General features: G+C 46.4%; 2 protein-coding genes across 4 annotated transcripts in view; one reads left to right on the top strand and one right to left on the bottom strand.

The window, feature by feature from the left end:
* Positions 1-697: 697 nt before the first annotated feature.
* On the top strand, positions 698-24,369 carry KRR1 (KRR1 small subunit processome component homolog). 2 transcript variants are annotated; one of them, XM_029078558.2, is made up of 10 exons: positions 698-911; positions 4,382-4,560; positions 5,799-5,933; positions 14,028-14,153; positions 14,442-14,525; positions 18,960-19,016; positions 19,705-19,875; positions 20,562-20,639; positions 20,752-20,845; positions 23,639-24,369. In XM_029078558.2, the coding sequence occupies exons 1-10, from the start codon at positions 830-832 to the stop codon at positions 23,776-23,778; spliced, it is 1,146 nt and encodes a 381-aa protein (XP_028934391.1). In that variant the 5' UTR covers positions 698-829; the 3' UTR covers positions 23,779-24,369. The 2 variants fall into 2 exon arrangements, with proteins under 2 accessions (XP_028934391.1, XP_028934392.1); XM_029078559.2 differs by lacking the exons at positions 14,028-14,153; positions 14,442-14,525.
* The window catches only part of LOC114816415 (glioma pathogenesis-related protein 1-like), a 26,894-nt gene continuing 23,550 nt past the window's right edge, over positions 24,339-27,682 (bottom strand). The window contains exon 4 of one of the 2 annotated variants that reach the window (XM_029078565.2): positions 24,339-24,523. In XM_029078565.2, coding sequence (XP_028934398.1) covers positions 24,367-24,523 — 157 coding nt within the window. In that variant the 3' untranslated portion in view covers positions 24,339-24,366. The remainder of the gene's footprint in view (positions 24,524-27,682) is intronic. The other variant, XM_029078564.2, reaches the window with a different exon arrangement.

Raw genomic sequence — 27,682 nt, 5'->3', positions numbered from 1 at the left:
TGAAGGGGTTGGGCAGATTTAAGAGGGGAGCTCGTTGCTGGGCAGGGATTGTCTCTGTTGCCGAATTGTCCATTTCAAGCGCTTAGTACAGTGCTCTGCACACAGTAACCGCTCAATTAATATGACTGAAGGAAGAGGGGGTTTACAAAGTCTACGGGCCAAAATAGATCATTTTAGGCCAGCCAAAGGATTCATTCATTCAATAGTATTTATTGAGCGCTTACTATGTGCAAAGCACTGTACTAAGCGCTTGGAATGGACAATTCGGCAACAGAGTCCATCCCTACCCAATGGCGGGCTCACAGTCTAAACGGGGGACGCAGACGGCAAAGCCAAACAGGACAAAAGAAAACATCATTAGGATAAATAGAATCACGGAGATGTACACCTCATTAAGAAAATAAATAGGGTAGTAAATATTACATACAAATGAGCACAGGGCTGAAGGGAAGGGGGAAGAGCGGAGGGCGGGAGGAGGATTAAACTCGGTATGTTTGCTGATATTTAAATGGAGTAATCGTTACCAAAATGGGGTGGCTGCAAGAGGGAGCAAAATTGTAAATTGCCGCACATGTCCTGGGCAGCCGGCTGAGGGATTCCGCAGCAATCTTCCCTCGCCAAGTTTTCTTCCCCCGAAAACTACAACTCCCAAGATGCACCGCTAACCGCTGGGTCACGTGCGGTCACGTGCGGCCGCGGCCTCCATTTTCCTAAGTTGGAAGGGCCGGCGAACTGGTTGCCCCGCGGTGGCGTGTCCCCCTCCGGCGGACCCGGCTGGGTGGCGCTTCCGGGACGTCGGCGAGAGGCTGAGGGCGCCAGGGGGGGCAGGATGGCGTCCCCTTCGCAGCCGCTTGAAAAAACGAAGGAGAAGGCCGCCGGCGGGTTTCGAAACCAGAAGCGGGGGAAGCAAGGTGAGGCTGGGGCTCTTGTGCCGGAGACCCTCGGTCGGGAAGCCCTGAGCGCGGTGGGGACGGACACTGAACGGGAAGGCGGCAGAGGCGGGAGGTCGCTGACTGGAGCCTTGGCGTGCGCATGCGCGGGGGCTCGCTTGCTGGGGCGCGCGCATGCGCGGGCCCTCGCTTCTCCCGTGCTCTCTCGCTGGGGCGCGCATGCGCGGGCCCTCGCTTTCCCCCGTGCTCGCTTGCTGGGGCGCGCATGCGCGGGCCCTCGCTTCTCCCGTGCTCTCTCGCTGGGGCGCGCATGCGCGGGCCCTCGCTTTCCCCCGTGCTCGCTCGCTGGGGCGCGCATGCGCGGGCCCTCGCTCCCCCCCGTGCTCGCTCGCTGGGGCGCGCATGCGCGGGCCCTCGCTTCCCCCGTGCTCTCTTGCTGGGGCGCGCGCATGCGCGGGTCGCCCAAAGCGTCCTCCCCACAGCCCCGGGCGGCCATGGAGTCGCTTTGCCGAACACAATGTTGGTATTTGTTAAGCGCTTACTATGTGCCGAGCACTGTTCTAAGCGCTGGGGGGGATACAGGGTCATCAGGTTGTCCCACATGAGGCTCACAGTTCATCCCCATTTTACAGATGAGGGACCTGAGGCCCAGAGAAGTGAAGTGACTTGACCAAGGTCACACAGCTAACGGGGGGCGGCGCCGGGATTCGAACCCATGACCTCCGACTCCCAAGCCCGGGCTCTTGCCACTGAGCCACGCTCTGCTCCTTCCCGGCGTGGGACGAGGGAGGGCGGGCGGGAGGTGCCCTTTTCTAATGAGAGCAGACAGTCATCTCTGGGACGGTGCTCTTGGCTGTTGGCTGATGGCTTGGTTTTTAAGGTATTAACACGGAGGTTGGCCGTCTACGTCCCATGGGATAAAGTGAATAGTAAGAATGGTGGCATTCGTTAAGCGCTCACCCTGTGCCAAGCACGGGACTAAGCGCTGGGGTAGACACAAGCCACTTGTCTGCTGTTTGACCTTGGGCGAGCCACTTCACCTCTCTGGGCCTCGGTTATCTCATCTGTAAAATAGGGATGAAGACTCTGAGCCCCACGTGGGTCGACCTGGTATTTACCCCAGTGCTTCGAACGGTGCATGGCACTTAGTAAGCTCTTAACAAATACCGTTCTTCTTATTATTACTGTTGTTATTAAGCAAATTGGATGGACACATTTCCCGTCGCACTTGGGATGCACAGTCTCAATCCGCATTTCACAGACGAGGTAACCGAGGCCCAGAAAAGTGTTGCCAATCGTCCATTCCAAGCACTTAGTACAGTGCTCTGCACGTAGTAAGTGCTCAATAAATACTATTGAATGAATGAAATAATAATGTTGGTATTTGTTAAGCGCTTACTGTGTGCAGAGCACTGTTCTAATTGCTGGAGTAGATACAGGGTAATCAGGTTGTCTCACATGAGGCTCACACTCTTAATCCCCATTTTACAGTTGAGGTAACTGAGGCACAGAGAAGTTAAGTGACTTGCCCAAAGTCACACAGCTGACAAGTGGCAGAGCCGGGAATCAAACCCATGACCTCTGACTCCCAAGCCCGTGCTCTTTCCTTGAAATGACTTGCCCAAGGTCACAGAGCAGGCGAGTGGTGGAGCTGAGATTAGAACCCATTACCTTGAAGCAGCATTGCTCAGTGGAAAGAGCCCGGGCTTGGGAGTCAGAGGTCATGGGTTTGAATCCCGGATCTGCCACTTCTCAGCTGTGTGACTGTGGGCAGGTCACTTAACTTCTCTGTGCCTCAGTTGCCACATCTGTCAAATGGGGATTAACTGTGAGCCTCACATGGGACAACCTGATGACCCTGTATCTTCCCCCGTGCTTAGAACAGTGCTCTGCACATAGTAAGCACTTAAATACCAACATTATTATTATTATTACCTTCTGATTCCCAGGCCCGTGTTCTATCCACTCTGTCTCTGTAGGGACTGAACATGACGCCCCTGCAAGATGTGAGCCCGTTGCTGGGTAGGGATAGTCTCTTGCCGAATTGTACTTCCCAAGCACTTAGTACAGTACTCTGCACAGAGCGCTCAATATATATGACCAAAGGAAAGAAACCCCTCCCAAGTGGTGCAGTGTGGTAGTCCTGCGAGCCGTTGGGATGTTTATTCCAAGGCCGAGGAGGGAGACCCCGGGGTCAGCTTGCCTATCCCAGCTCCTCACGTCTGCCCCAGCCACCCCCGGGGACAGTCAGGTGGGGCAGAGGGAGCCACCAGTCATTTTGGCCAGTGAAGGCCAGCGGGAGAACTATCCCAGCTGGACACGGGGGTATAAAGAAAGAGTGGTGGGCGAAGGCCCTGATGGAGTGGTACCAGATGTGAGAGTGCGGCTGATGGTGGCCAGGCTACAGCGGGCTGGATTGGAGCGAGGCCCCTTAACATCACTCTCCCGACCATGTGGTTAGTCGATTAGACTGTAAGCCCGTCAAACGGCAGGGACTGTCTCTATCTGTTGCCGACTTGTTCATCCCAAGCGCTTAGTACAGTGCTCTACACATAGTAAGCGCTCAATAAATACTATTGAATGAATGTGGTTCAGTTCTTATTGGCCTTCGTGTTCGACGGTTCCTCACCCGTTCTGTTCATTTATTGGCTCGTCAGTATTTATTGGGAGCCTCCTGTATGGGAACACTCTTAGGCACTGGGAGCAAACGGTAAAAGCGAGACTCGGTCCCCAACCTGTGGTCGAATCGAGGTGCAAATATTAAGATTGTTTTTTGCTAAGATGGAAATAATAATTGCAGTATTTAAGCCCTCCTGCCCGCTGAACACGCCGCTGTGTGCAGAGGTAGATATAAAGTCCCTGTTCAGGGGCTCACAATCTAAAGGGGGAGAAAAAGTAGGTATTTCATCCCCATTTTACAGCTGAGGAAACTGAGGAATGGTCAGAACCCACCTAGGGCTTCTGACCTCAACCCCTGAGCTCTTACCAAGTCTCATTTACCATCAGTATTTCTCAGATGCTGTTGACTTTGTGCTTGGTAGATCCTGTCCTTTTTTTTCTTTTTTTTTTAACTCTTTCTATATTCTGTTTTTGAAACTTTTGCTGGAAAAGAGTGTCTGATGGTTGGCTCTCCTCTTAATTCACAATTTACCCTGTTTTTGTGCTAGACAGTTATCTTCTACTTGCCAGGTTAGCTTTAACTTGCTCCCCTGGGCTTTGGCAGGATACCGATAGGTGAAAATAGATGCAGTTAGTCTTGGAGTGGAAATGGGTGGTTCATAGTACTTTAATCACTTCAGAAAAGAACAGAAGAGGGAGGAGAGGTGTGCGTGCGTACGTTCATTCACTGCTTTGGCCCATTCCTCCTAGACCTTCAGGAGCTCTTTCTGGGCCACAGTAGGTGGGCGTCGGGACTGCATACATGTATGTTCGAACGCCACATATTTTTATTGCAAAGGGAGTCTTAAAGGAATGTTATCAATATTTTGCAGCTGTAGATGAATCAGAGCTGCTCACTGTACCTGATGGATGGAAAGAACCAACTTTTACCAAAGATGACAATCCCAGAGGATTATTGGAAGAAAGCAGTTTTGCAACTTTGTTTCCAAAATACAGGGAAGCCTACTTGAAGGAATGCTGGCCACTCGTGCAGAAAGCTCTCCAGGAACACGTAGGACTTTTCCTTTAGTTTTGTAATGCAGACATTTAATCATCTGTTGTACAGTGCAGTTGTTTTGTTTGTATTTTAAAGTGTTAACACCAATTTTGGTCATCTACGTCCCACAGGATAAAGTTGGTCTCATTAGGGATTGAACATGACGCCCCTGCTAAATCCCCGCTCCTCATGTGCGGAAGCTCTGTGAGCCTTTGAGATGTGTTGTCCTGTACAAATGGCCAGGCTTGAGTAGGGCTATGGAATCCGCCCAGCCAGGCATGAAAAATATCACCCGTAGGACATATATATAGCTTCTTCCTTTCTCTCCCTCATCATTTCTTCCCTCTCCAACCATCAGACATGGCCAGGCTTGGGCCAGTGGGATCCACACTCCTGAAGTTTGCCCTAGGTCAACTTAGGGCCACAAGATCTGCGCCCTTGCAGGAGACGACGGAGTAATGGGTCCAAGCAGTAGACTGTTCCTCCTCTGGCTGCCTTAGCTACGTTCCTGGAACCTTCCCACACTTGAGAGCCCAACTCCAACACTGCATCCCCATGACAGTATATTGCAGGTTGAAACTGAACAACATATAGGTGCTCTCGGTACCAGATCACTTCCGTTAGTCACAGAGAAGATTAGCCTTTTGTGGGTAAGGAATTGTATCATTTAAAAGAAGGAACCTACATTAAAAGGAAATTTGCCAGAGGAAGACGTGAAAATTTGGAAGATGGAAAGCTGACAGTCAATCCTCTGACAAGCCAGGGGTTGTGATCTTTAACTGCATGTCAAGGAAAGTTTGGATGGTCATGCTCTGCTGCTTGCCTGCCTACAACTGCTTTTGACAAGCACATCATCTGTGCAGCAGAGCAATATGTTGAGAGAACACTCTCTAGATCTGCCATTTCATCATCTCTAATGTGTGTTAAGGCAGAACTGACTCTGTTTTATTAATAATCATAATAATAATGGCATTTATTAAGTGCTTACTATGTGCCAAGCACTATTCTAAGGGCTGGGGAGGTACAAGGTAATCAGGTTGTCCACATAGGGCTCACAGTCTTAATCCCCATTTTACAGATGAGGTAACTGAGGACCAGAGAAGTGAAGTGACTTGCCCAAAGTCACACAGCTGACAAGTGGCGGAACCGGGAACCTCTGACTCCCGAGCCCGAGCTGTTTTGACACGACAGTCTCATTTTAAAAGTCTTACGTTGCCTGACTGATCACTCTTTTTTTCCATACTCTTCCACAGCATGTGAAGGCTACACTGGATTTGATTGAAGGAAGTATGACTGTTTGTACCACTAAGAAGACTTTTGATCCATATGTGATCATCAGGGCCAGAGACTTAATAAAACTTTTGGCGAGAAGTGTACCCTTTGAGCAGGTAAGCACCTTAACCCCCTTCAATTCTTATTTAAATTTTGTTGCGTTAATCCATTAGTTACAATCATTTATCAGTGGTATTGAGGGAGAGCTTACTGTGTGCAGAGCAATATACTAACTGCTTGGGAAAATACAAAACAGAGTTGGTAGATACAAGGGAATCAGGTTGAACATGGTCCCCGACCCACGTGGGACTCACAGTCGTAATCCCCATTTTACAGATGAGAGAACTGAGGCACCGAGAAGTTAAGCGACTTGCCTGAGGTCACACAGTGGCCACGGGTTCTAAATCCGTGTGGCAGAGCCGGGATTAGAACCCGTGTTCTTGACTCCCAGGCCCGTGCTCGACCCAGCCCAGGCTTATCTCTAATTCCAGCCTACTCCTAGTCCAGTTGCCTTGCCCTGACCCCTTTCCCACGTACTCCCTCCCTCCTCCTTTTGTACATATCCATTTCCCGTATTTGTAATTCCTTTGAAGGTCCAACTTCCCTTCTAGACTATAAGCTCCTTGCGGATGGGAATCATGCCTACCAATTCTATTTTATGGTGTTTATTGAACACTCACTGTGTGTAGAGCGCTGTGCTATATGCTTGGGTGAGTACAACAAAACAGAGTTGGTAGACATGTGCCCGGCTCATAAGTACGGCCTAGTAGAAAGAGCGGGGACCTGGGAGTCAGTTCTAATCCCAGCTCCACTACTTGTCTGCTGTGCGACCTTGGGCAAGTCACTTCACTTCTGTGCCTGAGGTATCCCATCTGTAAAATGGGGATTGAAACTGAGCCCTATGTGGGAAAGGGAGTTTGTCCAGCCTGATTAACTTGTATCTACCCCAGTGCTTAGTACAGGGCCTGGGACGTAGCATTCGCTTAACAAATGTCATTTAAAAATATTAATAAGGAACTCACAGTCTAGAGGGAGAGCCCGGTGTTGAAATAAATCATGGTTTCATACCTAAATACTGAGGGTGAGGTGAATATCAGGAGGTTGAGGGGTAAAGATCTAAGTGAATAAGGGAAATGAGGGTGTAGTTAGAGAAGGCCTTTTGGAGGTGTGATTTTATAGGGTTTGGTAGGTGGGGAGAGTAGAGGTCTGCCTGATGTTAAAGGGGAGGAGTTCCAGGCCAGAGGGAGGAAGGAGGGCGAGGGGCAGTAAGGAGAGATGGAGATACAGTGAGTAGGTTGGCATTAGAGTAAAATGTGTGGGCTGGTTTATAGTAGGAAAGTGTGGAAAGGTAAAGGGAACAAGCTGATTGAGCTTTTGTGCAATGCTGAAGTGGACAGGCAACCACTGGAGGTTCCTACGGAGTGGGGAGTTATGAACTGGATGGTTTTTCAGAAAAATCTGGGACGCAGAGTGAAGTAGGAACTGGAGTGGGAAGAGACAGGAGGCAAGGACGTCAATGAGAAAGCAGATGCTATAGTCAAGGCAAGATGTAAGTACTTGGATCGGCATAGGAGCAATTTGGATGGAGAAGAAAGGGTGATTTTAGTGATAAGGTGAAGGTAGAACTGACAGGGTTTGGTGACATATTGAAGATGTGGGTTGAATGAGAGAGGTCAATCAAAGGTAATGCCCAGTTTACGGGTTTATGAGACAGGGAGGGGAATAGAAGTGTCTACGGTGATTGGATGGACAAGATTTGAGTGGGAATATGAGGAGTTCTGTTTTGAGCATGTTTCACTTGAGATACCGGCGGGTCATACAAATAGAGTTGTCCTTAATGCTTAGGGTAGTGCTTTGCTCTCAGTTAATACAATTGACTGAGGAGGATATTAGATTTCATTCATTCAATAGTATTTATTGAGCGCTTACTATGTGCAGAGCACTGTACTGAATGCAGCTTGGAATGCACAGTTTGGCAACAGATAAAGACAATCCCTGCCCAATGACAGGCTCACGGTCTAATCGGGGAAAAGAGAGACAGCAGAGCAAAACAGAACGAAACAAAAACAAGACAACATTATCATGATAAATAGAATCAAGGGGATGTACACCTCATAAAATAAATAGGGTAATAAAAATATATGCAAATGAGCTCAGTGCTGAAGGGAGAGGGGGAGGAGCAGAGGGAAAGGGGGAAGCTCAGTCTGGGAAGGCCTCTTCGAGGAGGTGAGCTCTCAGTAGGGCTTTTAAGAGGGGAACTGAGTTAGTTTAGCGGAGGTGAGGAGGGAGGGCATTCCAGGACAGTGGGAGGACGTGGGCCAGAGTTCTGCAGCAGGATAGGCGTGAATGGGGGACAGTGAGGAGGTGAGTGGCAGAGGACGGGGCATGCGGGATGGACAGTAGAAAGGAGGGAGGTGAGGTAGAAGGGGGCAAGGTGAAGGAAAGCCTTGAAGCCAAGAGTGAGGAGTTTTTGTTTCTTGCAGAGGTTGATAGGCAACCACTGGAGGTTTTTAAGGAGGGGAGTGACTTGCCCAGAGCGTTTCTGCAGGAAGATGATCCGGGCAGCAGAATGCAGAATAGCCTGGAGTGGGGAGAGACAAGAGAAGGGAGATCAGAGAGAAAGCTGACACAGTAATCCAGCCGGGATATTATGAGAGCTTGTACCAGCACGATAGCCCTTTGGATGGAGAGGAAAGGGCAGATCTTGGCGATATTGTGAAGGTGAGACTGGCAGGTTTGGTGACAGATTGAATGTGTGGGGTGAATGAGAAAGAGTCAAGGATGACATCGAGGTTGCGGGCTTGTGAGATGGGAAGGATGGTAGTGCTGTCCACAGTGACAGGGATTTCAGGGAGAGGACAGGGTTTGGGAAGGAAGATAAGGATCTCAGTTTTAGGCATGTTGAGTTTTAGGTGGCCGGCAGACATCCAGGTGGAGACGTCCTGGAGGCGGGAGGAGAGAACCGGGGAGGAGATGTCGATTTGGGTGTCATCTGCATAGAGATGACAGTTGAAGCCGAGGGAGCGAATGAGTTCACCAAGGGAGTGAGTATAGATGGAGAACAGAAGAGGGCCAAGAACTGATCCTTGAGGAACCCCTACAGTTAAAGGGTGGGAGGGGAAGAGGAGCCCGCGTAGGAGACCGAAAATAAACGGCCAGAAAGATAAGAGGAGAACCAGGAGAGGATGGAGTCTGTGAAGCCAAAGTGAGGAAGTGTGGAGAAAGGGGATGGTCGACAGAAAAGGCAGCTGAGAGGTCGAGGAGGATTAGGATGGAGTAGGATAACCCGGAGAGGATAATGTCAGTAAAGCTAAGATAGATAATGTTTCATTCATTCGTTCATTAGTATTTATTGAGCACTTACTATGTGCAGAGCACTGTACTAAGCACTTGGAATGTACAAATCGGCAACAGACAGAGACAGTCCCTGCCTATTGACGGGCTTACAGTCTAATTGGGGGAGTCAGACAAAAACAATAGCAATAAATAGAATCAAGGGGATGAACATCTCATTAAAACAATAGCAATAAATACAATAAATGTATTAATGTAATAAATGATGTACATCTCATTAACAAAATAAATAGGGTAATAAAAATATGTACAATTGAGCGGTCAAGCACAGTGCTGAGGGGAGGGGAAAGGAGAGGGAGAGGAGCAGAGGGAAAGGGGGGAAAAGAAGGTTTAGCTGAGGGGAGGTGAAAGGGGGGGGGAAGAGGGGGAGCAGAGGGAAAAGGGGAGCTCAGTCTGGGAAGCCCTCTTGGAGGAGATGAGCTCTCAATAGGGCTTTGAAAAGGGGAAGAGAATTAGTTTGGCAGAGGTGAGGAGGGAGGACATTCCAGGACAGTGGGAGGATGTGGCCCAGGGATCAACAGCGGGATAGGTGAGAACGGGGGACGGTGAGGAGGTGGGCGGCAGAGGAGCGGAGCATACGGGGCGGGGAGTAGAAAGAGAGAAGGGAGGAGAGGTAGGAGGGGGCAAGGTGATGGAGAGCCTTGAAGCCTAGAGTGAGAAGTTTTTGTTTTGTGTGGAGGTTGATAGGCAACCACTGGAAGTTTTTAAGAAGGGGAGTGACATGCCCAGAGCGTTTCTGCAAGAAGATGAGCCGGGCAGCAGAATGAAGAATAGACTGGAGCAGGGAGAGACAGGAGGAAGGGAGATCAGCGAGAAGGCTGACACAATAATCCCGCCGGGATATTATGAGAGCCTATACCAGTAGGCTGTACCTGTACCTGTTTCCAAAAGAAGGGGGTGGTGGGCAATGTCGAAGGCACCCGAGAGGTTGAGGAGAAGTAGGACGGAGTAGAAGCTGTTGGATTTGGCAAGAAGGAGACCATTTGTGACCATTGAGAGGGAGCTTTCTGTGGAGTGAAGGGGGTAGAAGCCAGATTGGAGGGGGTCAGGGAGACAACTGGGGGAGATGAAGCGGAGACGGCGGGTTTTAGGCAACTCTTTCAAGAAGTTTAGAGAGAAATGGTAGGAGAGAGATGGCACAATAACTGGAGAGGGCCATGAAGTCAACTGAGGTTTCTGGGGGGATAGGGAAAGAATGAACAGGTAGAAAGCAGTGGAGAAAAAGTCTCTGAAGATTGAACAGGTGATTAGGGATGGGGCAAGTGCGTTGATAAGGTGCAAAAGGATGGGGTTGAAGGTACAGTTGGAGGGGGTGGATTTTGAAAGAAGGCAAGAGATCTCCTTTTGAGATAGTGCTGGGGAAGATAGTATATGAAAAGGGGGCATGAGGAGGGAAGGACTGCAGAGGAGCTGAGAAGATTTACGGGAGAACACTCCTGATAGTTTCATTTTTATTCTATAAAGTACGTGACCACGTCGTGGGACAAGAAATGGCTGAGGCAGGGGAACAGGAGGTTTGAGGAGGAACTTAAACATTTAGAACAACTGATGAGGGCAGTGGGCATAAGGATGGAGAAATAATTTTGCCAGACAGAGGAGGGGGAAGAGTTAAAGCAAGCAGTGATAATATGAGATGTATGAGGTTGATTTGATATCTGGATTTGCACCAGCAGCACTCAGAGGCTTGTGCGTGGGAACCAAGGAAGTGGACTGTGGAATTGATCCAGGGCTCTATTGTTGATGACATGAGATTGACGAAGGGATAGGGGGCAAATGAGCTAAGTTCAGTTGAGAGGGTGATGTTGGCGGGCATAAATTTGGTTTGGATATGGAGACTAAATGGGTCATCTCCAATTTAGAGATCGAAAACTTAGAGATCTCTGTGGTGAATGGGACAGATTGGTGGGGAGGAGGCATATGGACGAGAAGGCAGTTGAGGAGGTTGCGATATGATAGAGGGATTTCAGAGTTGGTGAAATGTTACTGCAATAGAGATAAATGGTATTTGTTAAGTGCTTACTATGTGCAGAGCACTTTTCTAAGCGCTGGGGGATACAAGGTGATCAGGTTGTCCCACGTGGGGCTCACAGTTTTAATTCCCATTTTACAGATGAGGTAACTGAGGCACAGAGAAGTTAAGTGACTTGCCCAAAGTCACACAGCTGGCAAGCGGCGGAGCCGGGATTCGAACCCATGAACTCTGACTCCCAAGCCCGGGCTCTTACCACATAGTGAGATATGTAGAGATGGTGAGATCGAGTATGTGTCCAGTCGGTGAGTGGGTGAGATGAGGTGGAGTGGGAGGTCAGTGGAGTTGAGAAGTGATAGAAACTGGGCAGCGGAAGGGTTGTTAGGAACATCTCTGTGGATATTGAAGTCCCCAAGAGTCAGTGTAGGGACGAAGAAAGAAGGAATGTGAGAAAAGGATTGAAATCATTCAGAAAGTTGGAGGTGGGGCCTCGTAGCGGTAGATGATCATGATCAGTGTCTGGGTTGGGTGAGAAAGGCAAGTGATATGGGCCTCAAAGGAAGGGAAAGAGAGATGTGAGGGAGGTGGAATGGAGTGAAAGTGGCACCGGGGAGCAGGAGGAAAGCCAACTCTTCCCGATGAGTTTGGGGGAAGGGGTGAAGATTAAGTGCTTAGTAGAGTGATCTGCACACAGTAAGCGCTCAATAAATACTATTGAATGAAAGATGAGGCCCCTTCTAGAGAGGAGCAGGAGAGATCATGTCCTGTGGGGAATGCCGGATTTCAGTGATGGTGAGGAGGAGCAGGGTCAGGAATAGGTCAAGGATGAAGGGAAGCTTTCCCAAACTGGAGCAGGGTCCCACAGCCCGCATTCGGCTGAGGCTTTGAGGGGGCCCGGGGTGGGGAGTGGTTGGATGGGAGTGAGCTCATGGGGGCAGGTGCAGGGGGAAGGGAGGGTGACGCTGGGACAGGATAATGGGGATGGAGTCAGTGAGGAAGGTGGGGGCTGCAGAATGGGTCGAGAGGAATTGGATAGAGGGAGCTGCTGGGAAAGGAGGACAGGGATGGCATGATTGGATGGAGGGGTTATGGTGAGGTCAGAGATGTTAAAAAGTTGTAGCTGAGTTTATTAACAGGCAGGAACGGCTTAATCCCATGGTTCCATGCTTAAATTGCTGAATTTTATGTGGGTCCTTTGGTAAAAAAAGTTGTCACAAATTCTGTCATCTACTTGGTCGCCTTCATTGTTGAAGGTGGTGCTTAGTGCCGTCTTTGAAACTATGTGGAATTTAAACAGTTTCATAGCTTGAAGGAAAGTCCTCATTCCCAAGCAGTTCAGCCCTTCCTTGATTGTAAATTTCAGTAGGTGTGTCATCATTGGTTTTAGTCTGTCCCTTAAGATAAATACATCTGTCTCTCCACCTTTGAAATTAATGTAGCGTAGCAAACCTTCAGTCTCTTATAACAAGCTTATTGTCCCATTGGTTTTTCCTCTATTTCACAAATCTATCTCTTCCTCCCTACCCTTAAAACCCCTATGCTGAGGATACAGGGTCCTCTGACCCGAGTGGATAGTTGTAACAATCTCCTTATAGGCCTTCAGCTTCTCCCCATTACCGCCTATCGTGAGTATAGTTGCCCATCACTTTCTGAAACATCAACTGGAGCATTTACCCCCCCGCCCCGCTTGGAAAAGCAGCGTGGTCTAGTGGATAGAGCATGGGCCTGGGAATCCTTAGTTCTGATCCCAGTTCTGCTGCTTGTCTGCTGGGTGACCTTGGGTGAGTCACCTAACCCCCCTCTGCCTCAATTACCTCATTTGTTAAAATAGGGATTAAAACGGTGAGCCCTGTGTGGGACAGGGACTTTGGTTGTATCTACCCCAGCATGTAATATAGTCCCTGACACATAGTAAGTGCTTAAGAAAAACCACAATTATAATTATTAACTCTATTTGCTTCCCATTTTGGCCTAAAATAAAAACCTCCTGTCTTCTTTAAAAAAGAGGCTGTAAGGCTTCAGTTTCCTGTCATCTGCTCTGATCTGCTCCAGTTGGTTTCTGCACTTCTAATTGTTCCCAACTGTCAACTCTTCCACCTCCAGCAAATCATTTCCGTTTTTCTCCTTCACATGGACTGCCCTCCCGCCTCACCTTTGCCAGACCACATTTCTTCTCTCTTTCAGAGCCTCTGAAAAACCATTTCCTCCTTGAGGCATTCCTTGATTATAATCCACTCATTCTTATATGTGTTGTTCCCTCAGCCATCTGAGCAGTCCTGTGTACTTACCTGTTCATTTGTTACTGATTTACATACTTGTATTTCTTATTTGTAGAGTATCCTCCCACCCCAAGGTAATGTATAACCATTACTTTATGGTTCTTGCCACTCTCATTGGTTTGTAAACTCCTTGAGGATAGGGATCATATCTTGTATTTCTGTAGATTTTTCTAAGTGTCTAATACAAAGTAGGCATCAGATGAGTATTGATTGTGCTGATAATGTTTCTATTCTTAGGATTCATTAAGTTTCAACTATTTATGGTGGTATTTGTTAAGCGCTTACTATGTGCAAAGCACTGTTCTAAGCGCTGGCGGATACAAGGTGATCAGGTTGTCCCACATGGGGCTCACAGCCTTAATCCCCATTTTACAGATGAGGTCACTGAGGCACAGAGAAGTTAAGTGACTTGCCCAAAGTCACAAAGCTGACAAGTGGCAGAGGTGGGATTCGAACCCATGACCTCTGACTCCCAAGCCCGGGCTCTTTCCACTGAGCCACGCTGCTTCTCTATTTCTTCATCGTTCATAGGTGTATTAAAATGAGTTTGAAAAGCGTATCTGTAAAAATCACAAGGTAGTTTTTTTCTTGCTTTAATTCTCTGTCAGGCAGTACGAATTCTTCAGGATGACACAGCCTGTGATATTGTTAAAATCGGTTCTCTAGTCAGAAACAAAGAAAGATTTATAAAAAGACGCCAGAGGCTTATTGGACCCAAAGGATCTACTCTGAAAGTAAGTGAGATGCATTGAGTTCTCCCAAAATATGGGGAATCATGATTGCGATAAACTCTGCTTTCCAGAAAATTCACATACGGGGACCACATCCTGTGGGTGGGAACAGACGTTTCTTCCAACATTGCCTCATGTTCTGTTACATACACTGTCGGACAAACGTCCCCTAATTCTCTAACAGCATCCAGAATAAAGAGTAAAAATGGGTTATGGAAAACCTGAGTGTAATCTTTGTTTTTTTTGTCATCAGTATTCAGCTACTGAATTTCTACTTGCATTTTTTTGTAGGCTCTGGAGCTGTTGACAAATTGTTATATCATGGTTCAGGGGAACACAGTTTCAGCTCTGGGCCCTTTTAATGGCTTAAAAGAGGTAAGGCAGCTTAATTTCTGGTTCCAAGAACGCATAGGGAGTCTCCTGGGTTAAAGTACTTTACATTTTTTACCTGGTTACAATTTGCTTATAAGGGCAGCAGTTTGCATTATAAAGTTTGGTCTTTCCAAGTTCAGTGAACTCTTGCTAAATCACCCCAAATTACTTAGTGACATCTTTGTGCCATAATTATTTCAGAGGTTCCTGACTTTAAAGAATTGTGAAATAAATTGTATAGGCTTTTATTTCCAAACCCTCTTGAACATTTAGTATTTTTAACGTAGTTTGGACAATTCATGTAATTTAGAGGACCAGCGTAGCGTAGTGGATAGAACACTGGCCTGAGAGTCAGAGGACCTAGGTTCTAATCCTGGCTCCGCCACTTGCCTACTGTGTGACCTTGGGCGAGCCACTTCATCTCTCAGTTACCTCATCTGTAAAATGGGGATTCAGTACCTCTTCTCCTTCCAGCTTAGACTGAGAGACCTGTGTGGGACAGAAATTCTGTCTGACTTCATTATCCTGTATCTTTCCCGGCGCTTAGAACAGTGCTTAACACATTGCTCAACTCCAGCTCTCTCCTGGATTCCCCTCCAATCTGGCTTCCATCCCCTCCAACTCCACCGAAACTGCCCTCTCAAAGGTCACCAGTGATCTACTCACCAAATCCAATGACTCCTACTCTATCCTAATCCTCCTTGACCTCTCAGCTGCCTTTGACACTGTCGGCCCTCCCCTCCTCCTCAACACATTATCCAACGTTGGCTTCACAGACTCCATCCTCTCTTGGTTCATTCTCGGTCTCCTTAGCGGGCTCCTCCTCCCCCTCCCATCCCCTAACTGTAGGGTTTCCCCAAGGGTCAGTTCTCGGTCCCCTTCTGTTCTCCATCTAGACTCACTCCCTTGGTGAACTCATTCGCTCCCACGGCTTCAACTGTCATCTCTAGGCAAATGACACCCAAATCTACATCTCCTCCCCTGTTCTCTCCCCTTCCCTCCAGGCTCATATCTCCTGCCTTCAGGACATCTCCACCTGGATGTCTGCCCTCCATCTAAAACTCCACATGTCCATGACTGAGCTCCTTATCTTCCCTCCTAAACCCTGTCCTCTCCCTGACTTTCCCGTCACTGTGGGCGGCACTACCATCCTTCCCGTCTCACAAGCCCGCAACCTCAATGTCATCCTGGACTCTGCTCTCTCATTCACCCCATACATCCAATCCGTCACCAAAACCTGCCAGTCTCACCTTCACAACATCGCCAAGATCCGCCCCTTCCTCTCCGCCCAAACTGCTACTTTGCTGGTACAATCTCTCATAATATCCCAATTGGACTACTGCATCAGCCTCCTCTCTCATCTCCCTTCTGTCTCTCCCCACTTCCATCTATACTTCACTCCACTGCCCAGATTATCTTTCTGCCGAAACGCTCTGGGCATGTCACTCCCCTCCTCAAAAATTTCCAGGGTTGCCTATCAATTTTCACATGAACCAAAAAACTCCTCACTCTTGGCTTCAAAGCTCTCCATCACCTTGCCCCCTCCTACTTCACCTCCCTTCTCTCCTCCTGCAGCCCAACCCACACACTCCGCTCCTCTGCTGCTAACCTCAATGTGCCTCGTTCCCACCTGTCCCATCGTCGACCCCCATTTTAATTGAGGCACAGAGAAGTTAAGTGAGTTGCCCGCGGTCACACAGCAGATACCCAAATCTACATCTCCAGCCTTGACCTCACTCCCTCTCTGCAGTCTTGTATTTCTTCTTGCCTTCAAGACATCTCTGCTTGGATACCCTGCCGTCACCTCTGGTTTAACGTGTCCAAAACAGAACTCCATATCTTTCCATCCAAACCCTGTTCTCCCCGTGACTTTCCCATCACCAAATACGGCACCACCATCCTTCCTGTCTCACAAGTCCGGAACGTTGGCGTTATCCTTGACTCCCCTCTCTTTCAACCCACATATTCTGTCCATCACTAAATCCTGTCAGTCCCGCCTTCACAACGTTGCTAATATCCACCCTTTCCTCTCCATCCAAACTGCTACCAAGTTAATACAGTCACTTATCCTATCCCACCTGGTTACTGCATCAGCCTGTTTGCTGATCTCCTGCCTCTCCTCACTCCAATCCATACTGCAATCTGCTGCCTGGATCATTTTTCTCTAAAATCATTGAGCATGTCACCTCACTCCTCAGAAAACTCCAGTGGTTTCCCATCCAGCTGAGCATCAAACAACAACTCCTCACCGTTGGTTTTAAAGCACTAAATCACCTCGCTCCCTCCTTCCTCAGCTTGATACCTTCCTACTACAACCCAGCCCGCATACTTGGCTCCTCTAATGCTAACCTTCCCACTGTGCCGCAGTCTCATCTAACTTGCCGCCAACCCCTGGCCCTCGTCCTGCCTCCTTAAATCCGACAGACAATTACTCTCCCCCCTTTCAAAGCCTTATTGAAGGCACATCTACTTCAAGAGGCCTCCCCTGATTAAGCCCCCCCCGTTTTCATTTTCTCCCACTCCCTTCTGCTTCACCCTCAGTTCTTCCTTCCTACCAACCCCACAGCACTTAGGTACATATCAGTAATCTATTCTTATTAATACCTCTCTCCCGCCCCACCTTCTAGACTCTAAGCTCGTTATGGGCAAGGAATGTGTTATTGAAATGTACTCTCCCAAATGCTTTGTACAGTGCTCTGCACACAGTAAGCGCTCAGTATATGCGATTGAATGAATGAATGGTCATCAGTGGTATTTATTGAGCGCATACTATGTGCAGAGAACCACACTAGGCACTTGGGAGAGTACAGTACATCCAAGAGAATTGGGAGGGACGTTCCCTGCCCCATTCACGCTAGGGATCTCCTGAAGTGGGAGCTACTGAGTGGCTACCTGCTACCGGAACTTGCCATGGTCGCTCTTGCCTTACGCTGTCGAGTTGTCTCTGACCCACAGCGATGCCATGGACACACCTCTCCCAGAACACCCCACCTCCACCTGCCATCGTTCTAGTAGGGGATCCATAGAATCCATCGGTCACTAACGCTCCCAAAAATGAGCTGCCACAGCACTGGATTTTGTTTCTTGAATGCTTTTGTCTCACCCCTGTCCCCCATTTCCTCTGAGTCCCTTCCCTCTAGTCACACCACCCCTGCCCCACTTGGCTCATTTTTCTAAAAAAAAAAAAATTCAGTACACATCTTCCTGCTTCTCACACACCCTCAGTAGTTGCCCATCCATCTCTGTGGCAAACAGAAACTGCTCCCCATCAGCTTGAAAGCACTCAATGAGATTGCCCCCTCTTAACTTACCTCACTTATCTCCTACTCCAGCCCAGCCCACTCGCTCTGCTCCTCTAGAGCCAGCTTGTCCACCCCTTACCCATTTCCTCCCTATCACCTGGAGCTCCCTTGAGCAAGACATTTAACTTCTAGGCCTCGGTTATCTCACTGCAAAATGGGGATTGAGTGTGAGCCCCATGTGGGACGTGGACGGTGTCCAATTGGATAAATTTATATCTATCCCAGTGCTTAGTACAGTGCTTGGCACATAGTAAGTGCTTAAAAAATATTTTTAAAAAAAAAGTGGTCATTCCTCACCTCATCATCGCAAATATAGGTCCTCTCTCTGCCTACCACACTGTTTTTTAATTGCGTTAATTTATTGCTTACTGTGTGCTAAGGACTGGGATAGATACAAGAAAATCAAGTCAGACACAGTCCCCATTCCACAAAAGGCTCACAGTCTGAGAGAAAGTTGCATTCCCATTTTACAGGTGAGACAACTGAGACACAGAGAAGTTAAGTGACTTGCCCAAGGTCACAGCAGGTACGTCACTCTGCCGAAATTAGAACCCGGTCTTCTGACTCCCAGGCCCATGCTTCATGCACGCTGCTTCTCTTGGCTGTGAAAACTGATTGCTGCCATTTCAGGAATATTCTTTTAGGCCTTTGACTTTTTTTCAAGTGATGTTTTTGGGCGTATAAAATCCTGATGAATAAACCCATAAATTATGTTGTATACGTTGAAGAGAAGCAGCATGATTTAGTGGAAAGATCAAAGGTTTGGGAGTCAGAGGTCATGGGTTCTAATCCCGGCTCCACCACTTGTCTGCTTTGTGATCTTGGGCAAGCCACTTTACTTCTCTATGCCTCAGTTACCTCATCTGTAAAATGGGGATTAAGACTGTGAGCCCCACATGGGACAACCTGATTACCTTGTATCTGCCCTAATGCTTAAAACAGTACTTGGCACATAATAAGTGCTTAACAAATGCCATAGTTATTATTATTATTTGCCCTATGCTTTAGAGTTTTAATTCATCTGTCACTGCCATACACATTGAGTGGTTTTGAAATATTCTTTAACCACTTGTTTGACTCAGTATTCATAAGCTAATATTTTTGCATTTAATAAATGTCATTCCTTTCATTTCAGGTAAGAAAAGTCGTCCTGGATACAATGAAGAATATTCACCCAATATATAACATTAAAGTGAGTATGTGACTCTTGATACTAAGTCTGAGTCATCATGTACTGCAGAAAAGAAAGGAACACATGCTTTTTTGGCAGAAGTTATTTATTGTTAATGTTATTTATTGAGTGCTTACTGTGTGCAGAGCACTGTACCTAGGTGAGAACTGTACAATTTAATCAGTAGACATGACCCCTGCCCACAAACGGCTTGCCGTCTAGTTGGGGCAAATCTATATAGTCTGGCTGTTACATCTTCTCCTACTCACATATATATAGTTAGATTATAGACCAGTCTGCTGGACCCGTTTATCTTGGAGAGAGTTGTAGGCTATTGTCATGCTGAGAAGGGACTAAAGTTACACCCATTTCTCATATAACATGCTCCCTGAAAATATTCTGCTTCTTTTGAAAGCAACTTGTGTGAGGAAACCGCGAAGGCTTTTTATACAGTTTATTAGTACAGTAAATCCAGAACAGATTTTCAAGTACTAAGAAGACAGTGGAAAAGACCGTGCTTAGTGGCAAAACAGTTTTTGTTTAAATTTAACAGTGCCTCGATGTTCGATCATTTCTTACTGCTAACAATCACTTTTTTAGTTTTTACCATTGAAACTAAATTCATCTAAGGCTCCAAAACCTTGCTGTGGGCCCTGAGTTGTCTTGTTTGGTAATTGCTATTTTCTACAAATTTTGCTGGGAATTGAAGACTTTGATGATTAAACGGGAACTGTCAAAAGATTCTGAACTAAGAACACAGAATTGGGAAAGATTTTTGCCAAAGTTCAAACACAAGAATTTGAATAAACGCAAAGAGCCTAATAAGAAAAAGGTCAAGAAAGAATATACGCCATTCCCACCTCCGCAACCAGAAAGCCAGGTCAGTTCAAGCTTTGAATTATTTTGTTGGGGGAAAAAATATTCATTAACTCTCTTCTGAATCCCTGTTTGAGGGCATTCCAATTTCCATGTTGCAGTAAAACACCTCGACCTAGTTCTACTCAAAAAGAAGAATCGGGTGTTTGTTTTTGAAGAAGGGAGCCAACTTAATGCAAATAAGGCTCAAGCTCAGTGTTCTGAGTGATAAATGTCTGATTACGCTTTGATGTAGATGCATTTTTTACAGTGACTTTCTGCATTTACATTTCTTCATTTATTACTGAGGCATTAAGAATCCACATCAGAATTGCATCCTAAAATCAGTCAATCAGTGGTAGTCATTGAGTGCTTATCACATGCAGAGCACTGTACAAGATTCTTGGGAGAGCACAATGCAGTAGATGTGATCTCTGCCCACACGGAGCTTACAGACTAGAAGGGGAGACGGACACTTAAGTAAATTACAGGTTGGGGGGGAAGCAGTAACTTTTCACATCTTTCATTCAATAGTATTTATTGAGCGCTTACTATGTGCAGAGCACTGTACTAAGCGCTTGGGATGAACAAGTCGGCAACAGATAGAGACAGTCCCTGCCGTTTGACGGGCTTACAGTCTAATCGACATCTTGCGTATTGTCATCGTAAACGTTTCCTCTGGAGTAATCAATCATTATGTCATTTTTATAGATTGACAAAGAATTGGCCAGTGGTGAATACTTTTTGAAAGCAAGCCAGAAAAAAAGGCAGAAGATGGAAGAGATAAAGGTAAGACCATCTAGGTGGATCTAATTTGCTCACAACCTCAGTGAGAGGTAAAGTTGACGTTTGTTTGTTTTTTTAAACTGACTTGCCTGCTATTTTGTATTCATTATTGCAGGCTAAACAAGCTGAAGTGCTTAGTAAAAGACAAGCAGAAAGAAACAAAGCCTTTATTCCACCAAAGGAAAAAATAGTTGTGAAACCTAAGAAAGGTAATGTACTTTTTTGGATGTATACTATCATAACTTTATTGCTGAATTGTACTTTCCAAGCACTTAGAGTGTTCTGCACACAGGAAGTGCTCAATAAATACTACTGAGTGAATTTGATAACTATTGAAGATCTAGCATGAATAGTAACACGTTAGTATTTAGTAACTTAAAAGGGGGAAGTCAGTATTGTACTACCATATAGATTTTATTTTTTTTCTGAAAGAAATCCCTCCCAGAACGATTCAATTCATTTAGTAAATAATAATGCCAGTATTTGTTAAGCACTTACTCTTGCCAAGCACTGGGGTAGGTACAAGGTCATCAGGTTGCCCACATGGGGCTCACAGTCTTCATCCCCATTTTGCAGATGAGGTAACAGGCACAGAGAAATTAAGTGACTTGCCCAGGGTCACACAGCTGACAAGCAGCGGAGCTGGGATTAGAACCCATGACCTCTGACTCCCAAGCCCGGGCTCTTTCCACTTTTGGGATGTCCCCTCCAGGGCTAATCTCACTTTGTTCCAGGTGTTCTTAATCAACAATCAGGAGGGTCAGTTGTGATGCAGAGATTCTTAGCAGGAACTAGCCAGTGCTAAAACATAGAAGGCAGGTCACTTACTTAGAGGTGCTATAACATAATCTCATATTTAAGGATTCTGGTATTGGGGTTGTTTTGGTTGGGGAAGCAAGGGAGGTTAGTGTTGTTTTTTTTCCAACTTTGCCCTTAGTACCCCTCCCTGATTCCATAGGAAGGATTAGAAAGGCAATGAGAATCTTACCATCTCCCTTATCTCCTGGGAAGAATCTTTCTATTAGTAGTATTTATTGAGCTCCACTTGTGTGCAGAGCAGTGTACTGAGCGGTCAGTCATTTATTGAGCACATACAGTGTATGGAGAACTGTGCTAAACACTTGGGAGTGTACAGTATAGTGATACAACAGAGACATTGCCTACCTACAACAAGCTTACAGTCTAGAGGGGGAGGCAGACGTTAATAATAAGTAAGTTACAGATCTGTACCTACGTGCTGTGGGGCTGAGGGGGGGGTGAATAAAGGGAACAAGTCAAGGTGTCGCAGAAGGAAGTGGGAGGAAAGAAAATGAGGGCTTGGAGGAAGTGTTTCTTCAGTAAGGCTTTGAAGGCGGGGAGAGTAATTGCTTGTCGGGTATGAAGTGGGGGGCTGTTCCAGGCTAGAGACAGGACGTGGGCAAGAGGTCCGCGGCGAAGTAGATGAGATCCAGGTACAGTGAGTAGGTTGGCACTAGACAAGCGAAATTTGCCGGCTGGGTGGTAGTAGGAGAGTAGTAAGGTGAGGTAGGAGGGTGCAAGGCGACGGAGTGCTTTAAAGCTGATGGTGAGGTAAGCTCTTGGGAGAGTGTAAAACAGGATCCTTGCCTTCAAGGAGCTATGGAAACCAGCATCATCCGAGTAGTCGGTCACAGTTCCAAAGGATTTCTGTTTTTTAACCGTTGTTTTTGTATTACTGCAGGCCAGCTTACCAATTTGTATTAATACTGTACTCAAAGAACTCTCAAGCTTTGCTTCTAATTATAGTCTTTTGTGAGATGGGTTTGAACAGAATGATTGCAAGATGTTTATTTTAGCATTCAATGCCTAAAATTTCAATCACATTGAATAATTTGTCCATCTGTTCAAATCCCTACCTCTTTGCCCTCGTGTCTTAATAATCTAGAGTTGGCTACAATCTCCAACAAACACTTTTGAAAGGGAATCTAACCTAATTTTTTTAGAAAACTTTTCATTTGGTATCCTGATAGGGTTGTTCCCCGCCCGCGGCAGGCAGATTGAGTTATTTGGGTTGGTTTTTTTTCCTTTTAATCCCTGCGTCCCACTGATACTCTACTGTCCTACATGTTCAACAAAATTGGCATGTGCTGTCTTCCCTCTTAGATCATAATCAGTGGTGCTTATTGAGTTCTTACTGTGTACAGAGCACTGTATTGAGCGTTTAGAGAAGTATAATGTAACGGAGTTGATAGGCACAAGCCCTGCCCTCAAGGAGTTTACAGTCTACAGGACATAAGTATTTAGCTTTGACTTTACCATAATTGGTCAACATGGCTTGATCAGTGCAGTCATTCTTGGGGGTGGGGGACACTGAAATCTCTAGGGCCAACCTCAAGTAACCGCAGAAGCAGCTAGTGGGTAGAGTGTGGGCCTGGGAGTCGGAAGGACCTGTGTTCTAATCCTGGCTCCACCATTTGTCTGTTCTGTGACCTTGATTAGGTCACGTAACTTGTCTGGGTCTCCGTTACCTCATCTATAAAATCAGCATTAAAACTGTGAGCCCATGTGAGACAGGGACTGTGTCCAACCTGATTTGCTTGTATCCACCCCAACGCTCATTACAGTGTCTGGCAAATAGTAAGTGCTTAACAAATACCATTAGTATATTATTATTAGATTAATTTACTTTTAACTTATTGATTCATTTACTTTTCAAATCTCTATCAGTAATGGAAGCTTTTTCATCCTGCATGTGGAATAGACAAACTCCCAGAGGAAACCCCCAGTAGTGATTGAAAGAAAATTCACTTTTCAGTTTCAATTTTCTGTTTCAGTTCATTAAAGTAAAATATGTGTAAAGACAAGGATAGCCTCATAATAGTTCATGTAAAAAATACTTTTTTGTAGCTGAATCCAGCAATTGACCTAAATGGCCTTTACACATACAATTAGGTTACTTCAGTTTTGGATTTGTGAAACCTTCTTTGGTAACAAGATCCAATTGTCTTTTTGAAAATGTAATAATATGTTTTTTATTTATGCAGTTTCTGAAGATAAAATTAACATAGCAGCCATCAAGGAAAAGGTAAAGAAAGCAAAGAAAAAGAAACTGGGAGCACTTACAGAAGAGGAAATTAAACTCAAGATGGAAGTAAATGAAAAGAATAAGAAGAGAAAAATGTGACAAACAAAAATGGACTTAAGCTAAAATTTCTGTACATTCTTCCTTTTGTAAAGGATTATTGGACTAAAGGTCTTCGTTTCCTCAGCTGTCAAAAGAAAGTGTTTTGAGGGATTCTGTGATCATTTTGGGCTCCAGGGATTAAGGTCCTCTATAGCTATCATCCACATATTTGCTACAATAATTATGAAGACATTTCTAATATGGGGGAATTTCAAATATGAGGCTACAAGGCATTTTTACCTATGGCTCGTCCTTTCCTTGCCCATCACTTCTTCCTACAGAGATGTGAAGCAGCCTCCTTCCTCCCTGTTCCATGCCCCACCTCCTTTTCTCTCTCTCCCCCTGCATTTTTCTCCCTCCCTCCACTCTCCTTCCTTTCCCAGGACTAGAATCCCAGCAGAGATAGGAAGGCAGGAGACCAGTGAGGTTGTCAGCTAGCAACCTGCTTCCTGCATGCTTGAGTCTCCCGGCTCCTGATTACTCTCCCCTTCCCCAGCCCAGGACAGAGGTTTCAAGATTTTTTTGCAGGCGTAAGCTAGGACACACCTTTATTTGGTACAGAAGGATTTTTAATAAATCATCTTATATTCATCTATGGGACTCTCTCATCTGTCCTGCCTGTATTATTTTGCCGAAATGGAAGCTGCGGTCGACAGGACCAGAAATATTGAAATAGCGATGAGGACAAAACCTAGGGTCCGATTCCGGGTGAATGATTCCCAGTCCGCTTTCCAACTGGAGTCTCCTGTTGGATGAAAACAAACATGTTTGTAAAGAAAGATTCTGCATCCTGCTACAGGTGCCCCAAAACATCATTTTTTAGCATGCGATTAGGATAGAATCTAAAAGGAGAACAGAGAGGAAATCCATTAGCAGGCAGGACAGCTCTGCAGGAATCCTTAGGCAAAGTTGGATCAACAGATTGTTCAGTGACACTATCGGCTTGCTAGCATTGCAAGATTCTACCCATTATTTAAGGGAAACCAAAATTTAAGCAGTTGCTAATGGTTACCAGTGTCAAAAAGATGAATGGTCCAGTTGGAAGGTGAGGATGCGTCCATGAGGTTGCGTGTCTCCCAGGGACCACAACCTTCTTAAATACATTTCAATCTCACCTGGTTACCCCTCTGACTTTTGACTGATGAAACTACAGCTGACCCGATGAAATTTTGATAGCCGTAGCCTTTCCAAGAAAAAAACCACCATTATTATAGCACAGATGCTATAACTTGATTTTTAATAGTGCAAGGTTTTGGTGGGCGTTTGTCTTGCATTGGACTTGCTACTGAGGGAAGATATAATAGGAATATTATATATTGGTTATCTGTTGAAAATCCAGAATCAGTGGTATCAATCACCCGCTTACTGGCAGATCATTATACTGAGCACTTGGGAGAGTGCAATACAACAGATTTAGCAGACACGTTCCCTGCCCACAAGTTTACTGTCTAGAGGAACAATAATAAACATGGTATTTAAGTGCTTACTACATTCCAAGCACTGCTGGGGTAGATTCAGGATAATCAGGTCCCAAATGGGGCTCGTGTTAAGTAGGAGGCAGGACAGGTGTTGAATCCCTATTTTGCAGATGTGGGAAGTGAAGCACAGAAAAGTGAAGTGACTTGTCATGGGTCACAGCAGATAAGTGGCAGAGCTGGGACTGGAACCCAGGTCCTCTGACTCTCAGGTCCCTGCTCTTTCCCCTAGGCCACACTGTTTCTTATGGATTATGCATATATACATCAGTGTTATGTGGCGTGAATATCAAGTAAATTCAAGTGCTTGTATGATGCAGAAAAGGGAGAAAGTTGGGGGAAGGGCTTAATGAAGGAAGGCCTCTGGGAGATGATTTAGATAAGGCATTGAGGGTGGGGAGAGTGATGGCCCATTGACCAAGAAGGAGGGAGATCCAAGCCAAAGGCTGGATTGTGGGTGAAGATCAGTGGTGAGATTGACCATGGCACAGTGTTCATTGTTCATGTTCACAATGTTCACACTGTTCATGGCACAGTGAACAAGCCAGTGATAGAGGAGCAAAGTGTGCAGGCTGGGCCGTACTAGGAAATAAATGAAGTAAGGGGGGCGGGGGGAGTGAGCTGATTGAATGCTTTAAAACCAATGATTAGGAGTTTCTGTTGGATGCGGAAGTAGGTGGGCAGTCTTTGGAAGTTCTTGGTTCTCAAGAAGTGGGCTGAACGTTTTTGTTGAAAAATCCAGGCAGCGGGGTGAAGACAGAGCTGAAGTGTGGAGAGACAGGAGGAAGGGAGGTCAGTGAGGAAGCTGATGCAGCAGTCTAAGTGGGGTAATAGCATAATAGCAGTTTGGATGGAGAGGAAAGGATAGATTTTAATGCTCTTGGGAACATAGCGACCAGTGCTTAGAACAGTGCTTGGCACATAGTAAGCGCTCAACAAGTACCATTATTGGTTTAGAACCAAAATAATTTGTTTGAAAGTGATGAATTGAGGATAATGCCATGATTACTGGCTTTTAAGATTGGATAGTGATGTCTACAGCGCTGAGCAAGACAGGGAGAGGACATGGTCTGGTTGGTAGGATAAGGCGTTGTGTTTTGGACGTGTTAAATTTGAGGTGTTGGCTAGACAACCAGGTAGAGATATGCTGTAGGTAGGAGGAGATGTGAGACTGCAGAGGTTGGGGTTGGAGAGGTAAATTTGGGAATCATCTGGATAAAAATGGTAGCTGAAGCTATGGGAGCAAATGAATTCTCTGAGAGTGGGTGTGAATAAGTGAGAGGTGGTCGCGGAACTAAGCCATGAGGGACCCCCACAGTTTGGAGGTAGGAGGCCAAGGAGAAGCCTGCAAGAGACCGAGAAAATGGTCAGAGAGCTAGGAGATGAACCAGAAGAGGGTGGTGCTAGTGAAGCCAAGGTTGAATAATATTTCATGGAGAAGAGCGTGGGCCACGGTGTTGAAGGCAGCTGAGAGGTTGAGAAGGATAAGTTGCACTAGAGGCCATCGGATATGGCAAGAAAGTCTTTGGTGACCTCAGAGAGGGAAGTTTCTTTGGGGTGATGAGGGGGGGAAAAACCATATTGAAGGGAATCAAGGAGAAAAATAGAGGAATGGAAGTGGAGACAGTGAGTGTGTAGGCAACTCGAATTTGGAAAGGGATGGGAGGCGGGAGTTGAGATGATGACTGCAGGGAGCCATGGATCAAGGAAGGGATTTTTTTTAGGATGGGGAGACGTAAGCTCGTTGTGGGCAAGGAATGTGTCCGATGTTATATTGTACTCTCCCAACTGCTTAGTAAGCGCTCGGTAAATATGATTAATAATAATAATGAACACATTTGAAAGCAGGGAAGAAGCCACTGGAAAGTGACTGGGTGAGCCAGGTTTCAATAATGGTGAGGAAGAGCAGTGTCTGGGTCAAGAATAGGTCCAGGATGAAAGGAAGCTTTCGCACGATGAAATGGGGGCTCCACAAGCTGGGTCTATAGGGGAGGTGTTGAGGAAGGAGATGGCAAAAGGAGTGCGGAGTGGGGGTGTTGCGTGGGAGCAGCTTAGGGGGAGGGAGATGAGGGGCGGCACTGGGACAGGATAACGGATGGGACAGAGGCGGCTCAAGGAGTGGGTTGGATGAGAGTGAGCTGAGGATGGCAGCTGTGTGGGGAGATGATGGGGGTGAGGCTGGGCAAGAGGAGCAGGGTCGGGGAGACCAGATGTGTGGGACTGAGAGGACATGGTGGGCTAGAGCGTTCAATAAAGAAAGCCCAGAGCTGCAGCGGCTGATCTGGAGCACTCAGTGACCAACACCTGCTCCTCTAGTAGGCAGAGACTCAGCAGCTCCCAGTTGCTGGTAAGAATGTAATTATCAGAACCCAAAATAACTAATGGTCACACTCCACATAACCTTCGTGGCTCAATTTTTGCTCCTTGGA

This window comes from Ornithorhynchus anatinus, chromosome 14 (genome assembly GCF_004115215.2).
Source record: "Ornithorhynchus anatinus isolate Pmale09 chromosome 14, mOrnAna1.pri.v4, whole genome shotgun sequence".
In the NCBI taxonomy this organism is placed as follows: domain Eukaryota; kingdom Metazoa; phylum Chordata; class Mammalia; order Monotremata; family Ornithorhynchidae; genus Ornithorhynchus; species Ornithorhynchus anatinus.
The sequence above is the reverse complement of the archived record's forward strand: the minus strand, read 5'-3'. Positions and strand labels throughout refer to the sequence as shown.

Bases quoted from the DNA above. Each gene is read 5' to 3' on its own strand.
- KRR1 (XM_029078558.2), top strand. From the start codon at position 830: ATGGCGTCCCCTTCGCAGCCGCTTGAAAAAACGAAGGAGAAGGCCGCC. The intron at 4,561-5,798 runs GTAGGACTTTTC...ACTCTTCCACAG, and splicing joins AGAAAGCTCTCCAGGAACAC to CATGTGAAGGCTACACTGGA. The intron at 19,017-19,704 runs GTGAGTATGTGA...TGGGAATTGAAG, and splicing joins ACCCAATATATAACATTAAA to ACTTTGATGATTAAACGGGA.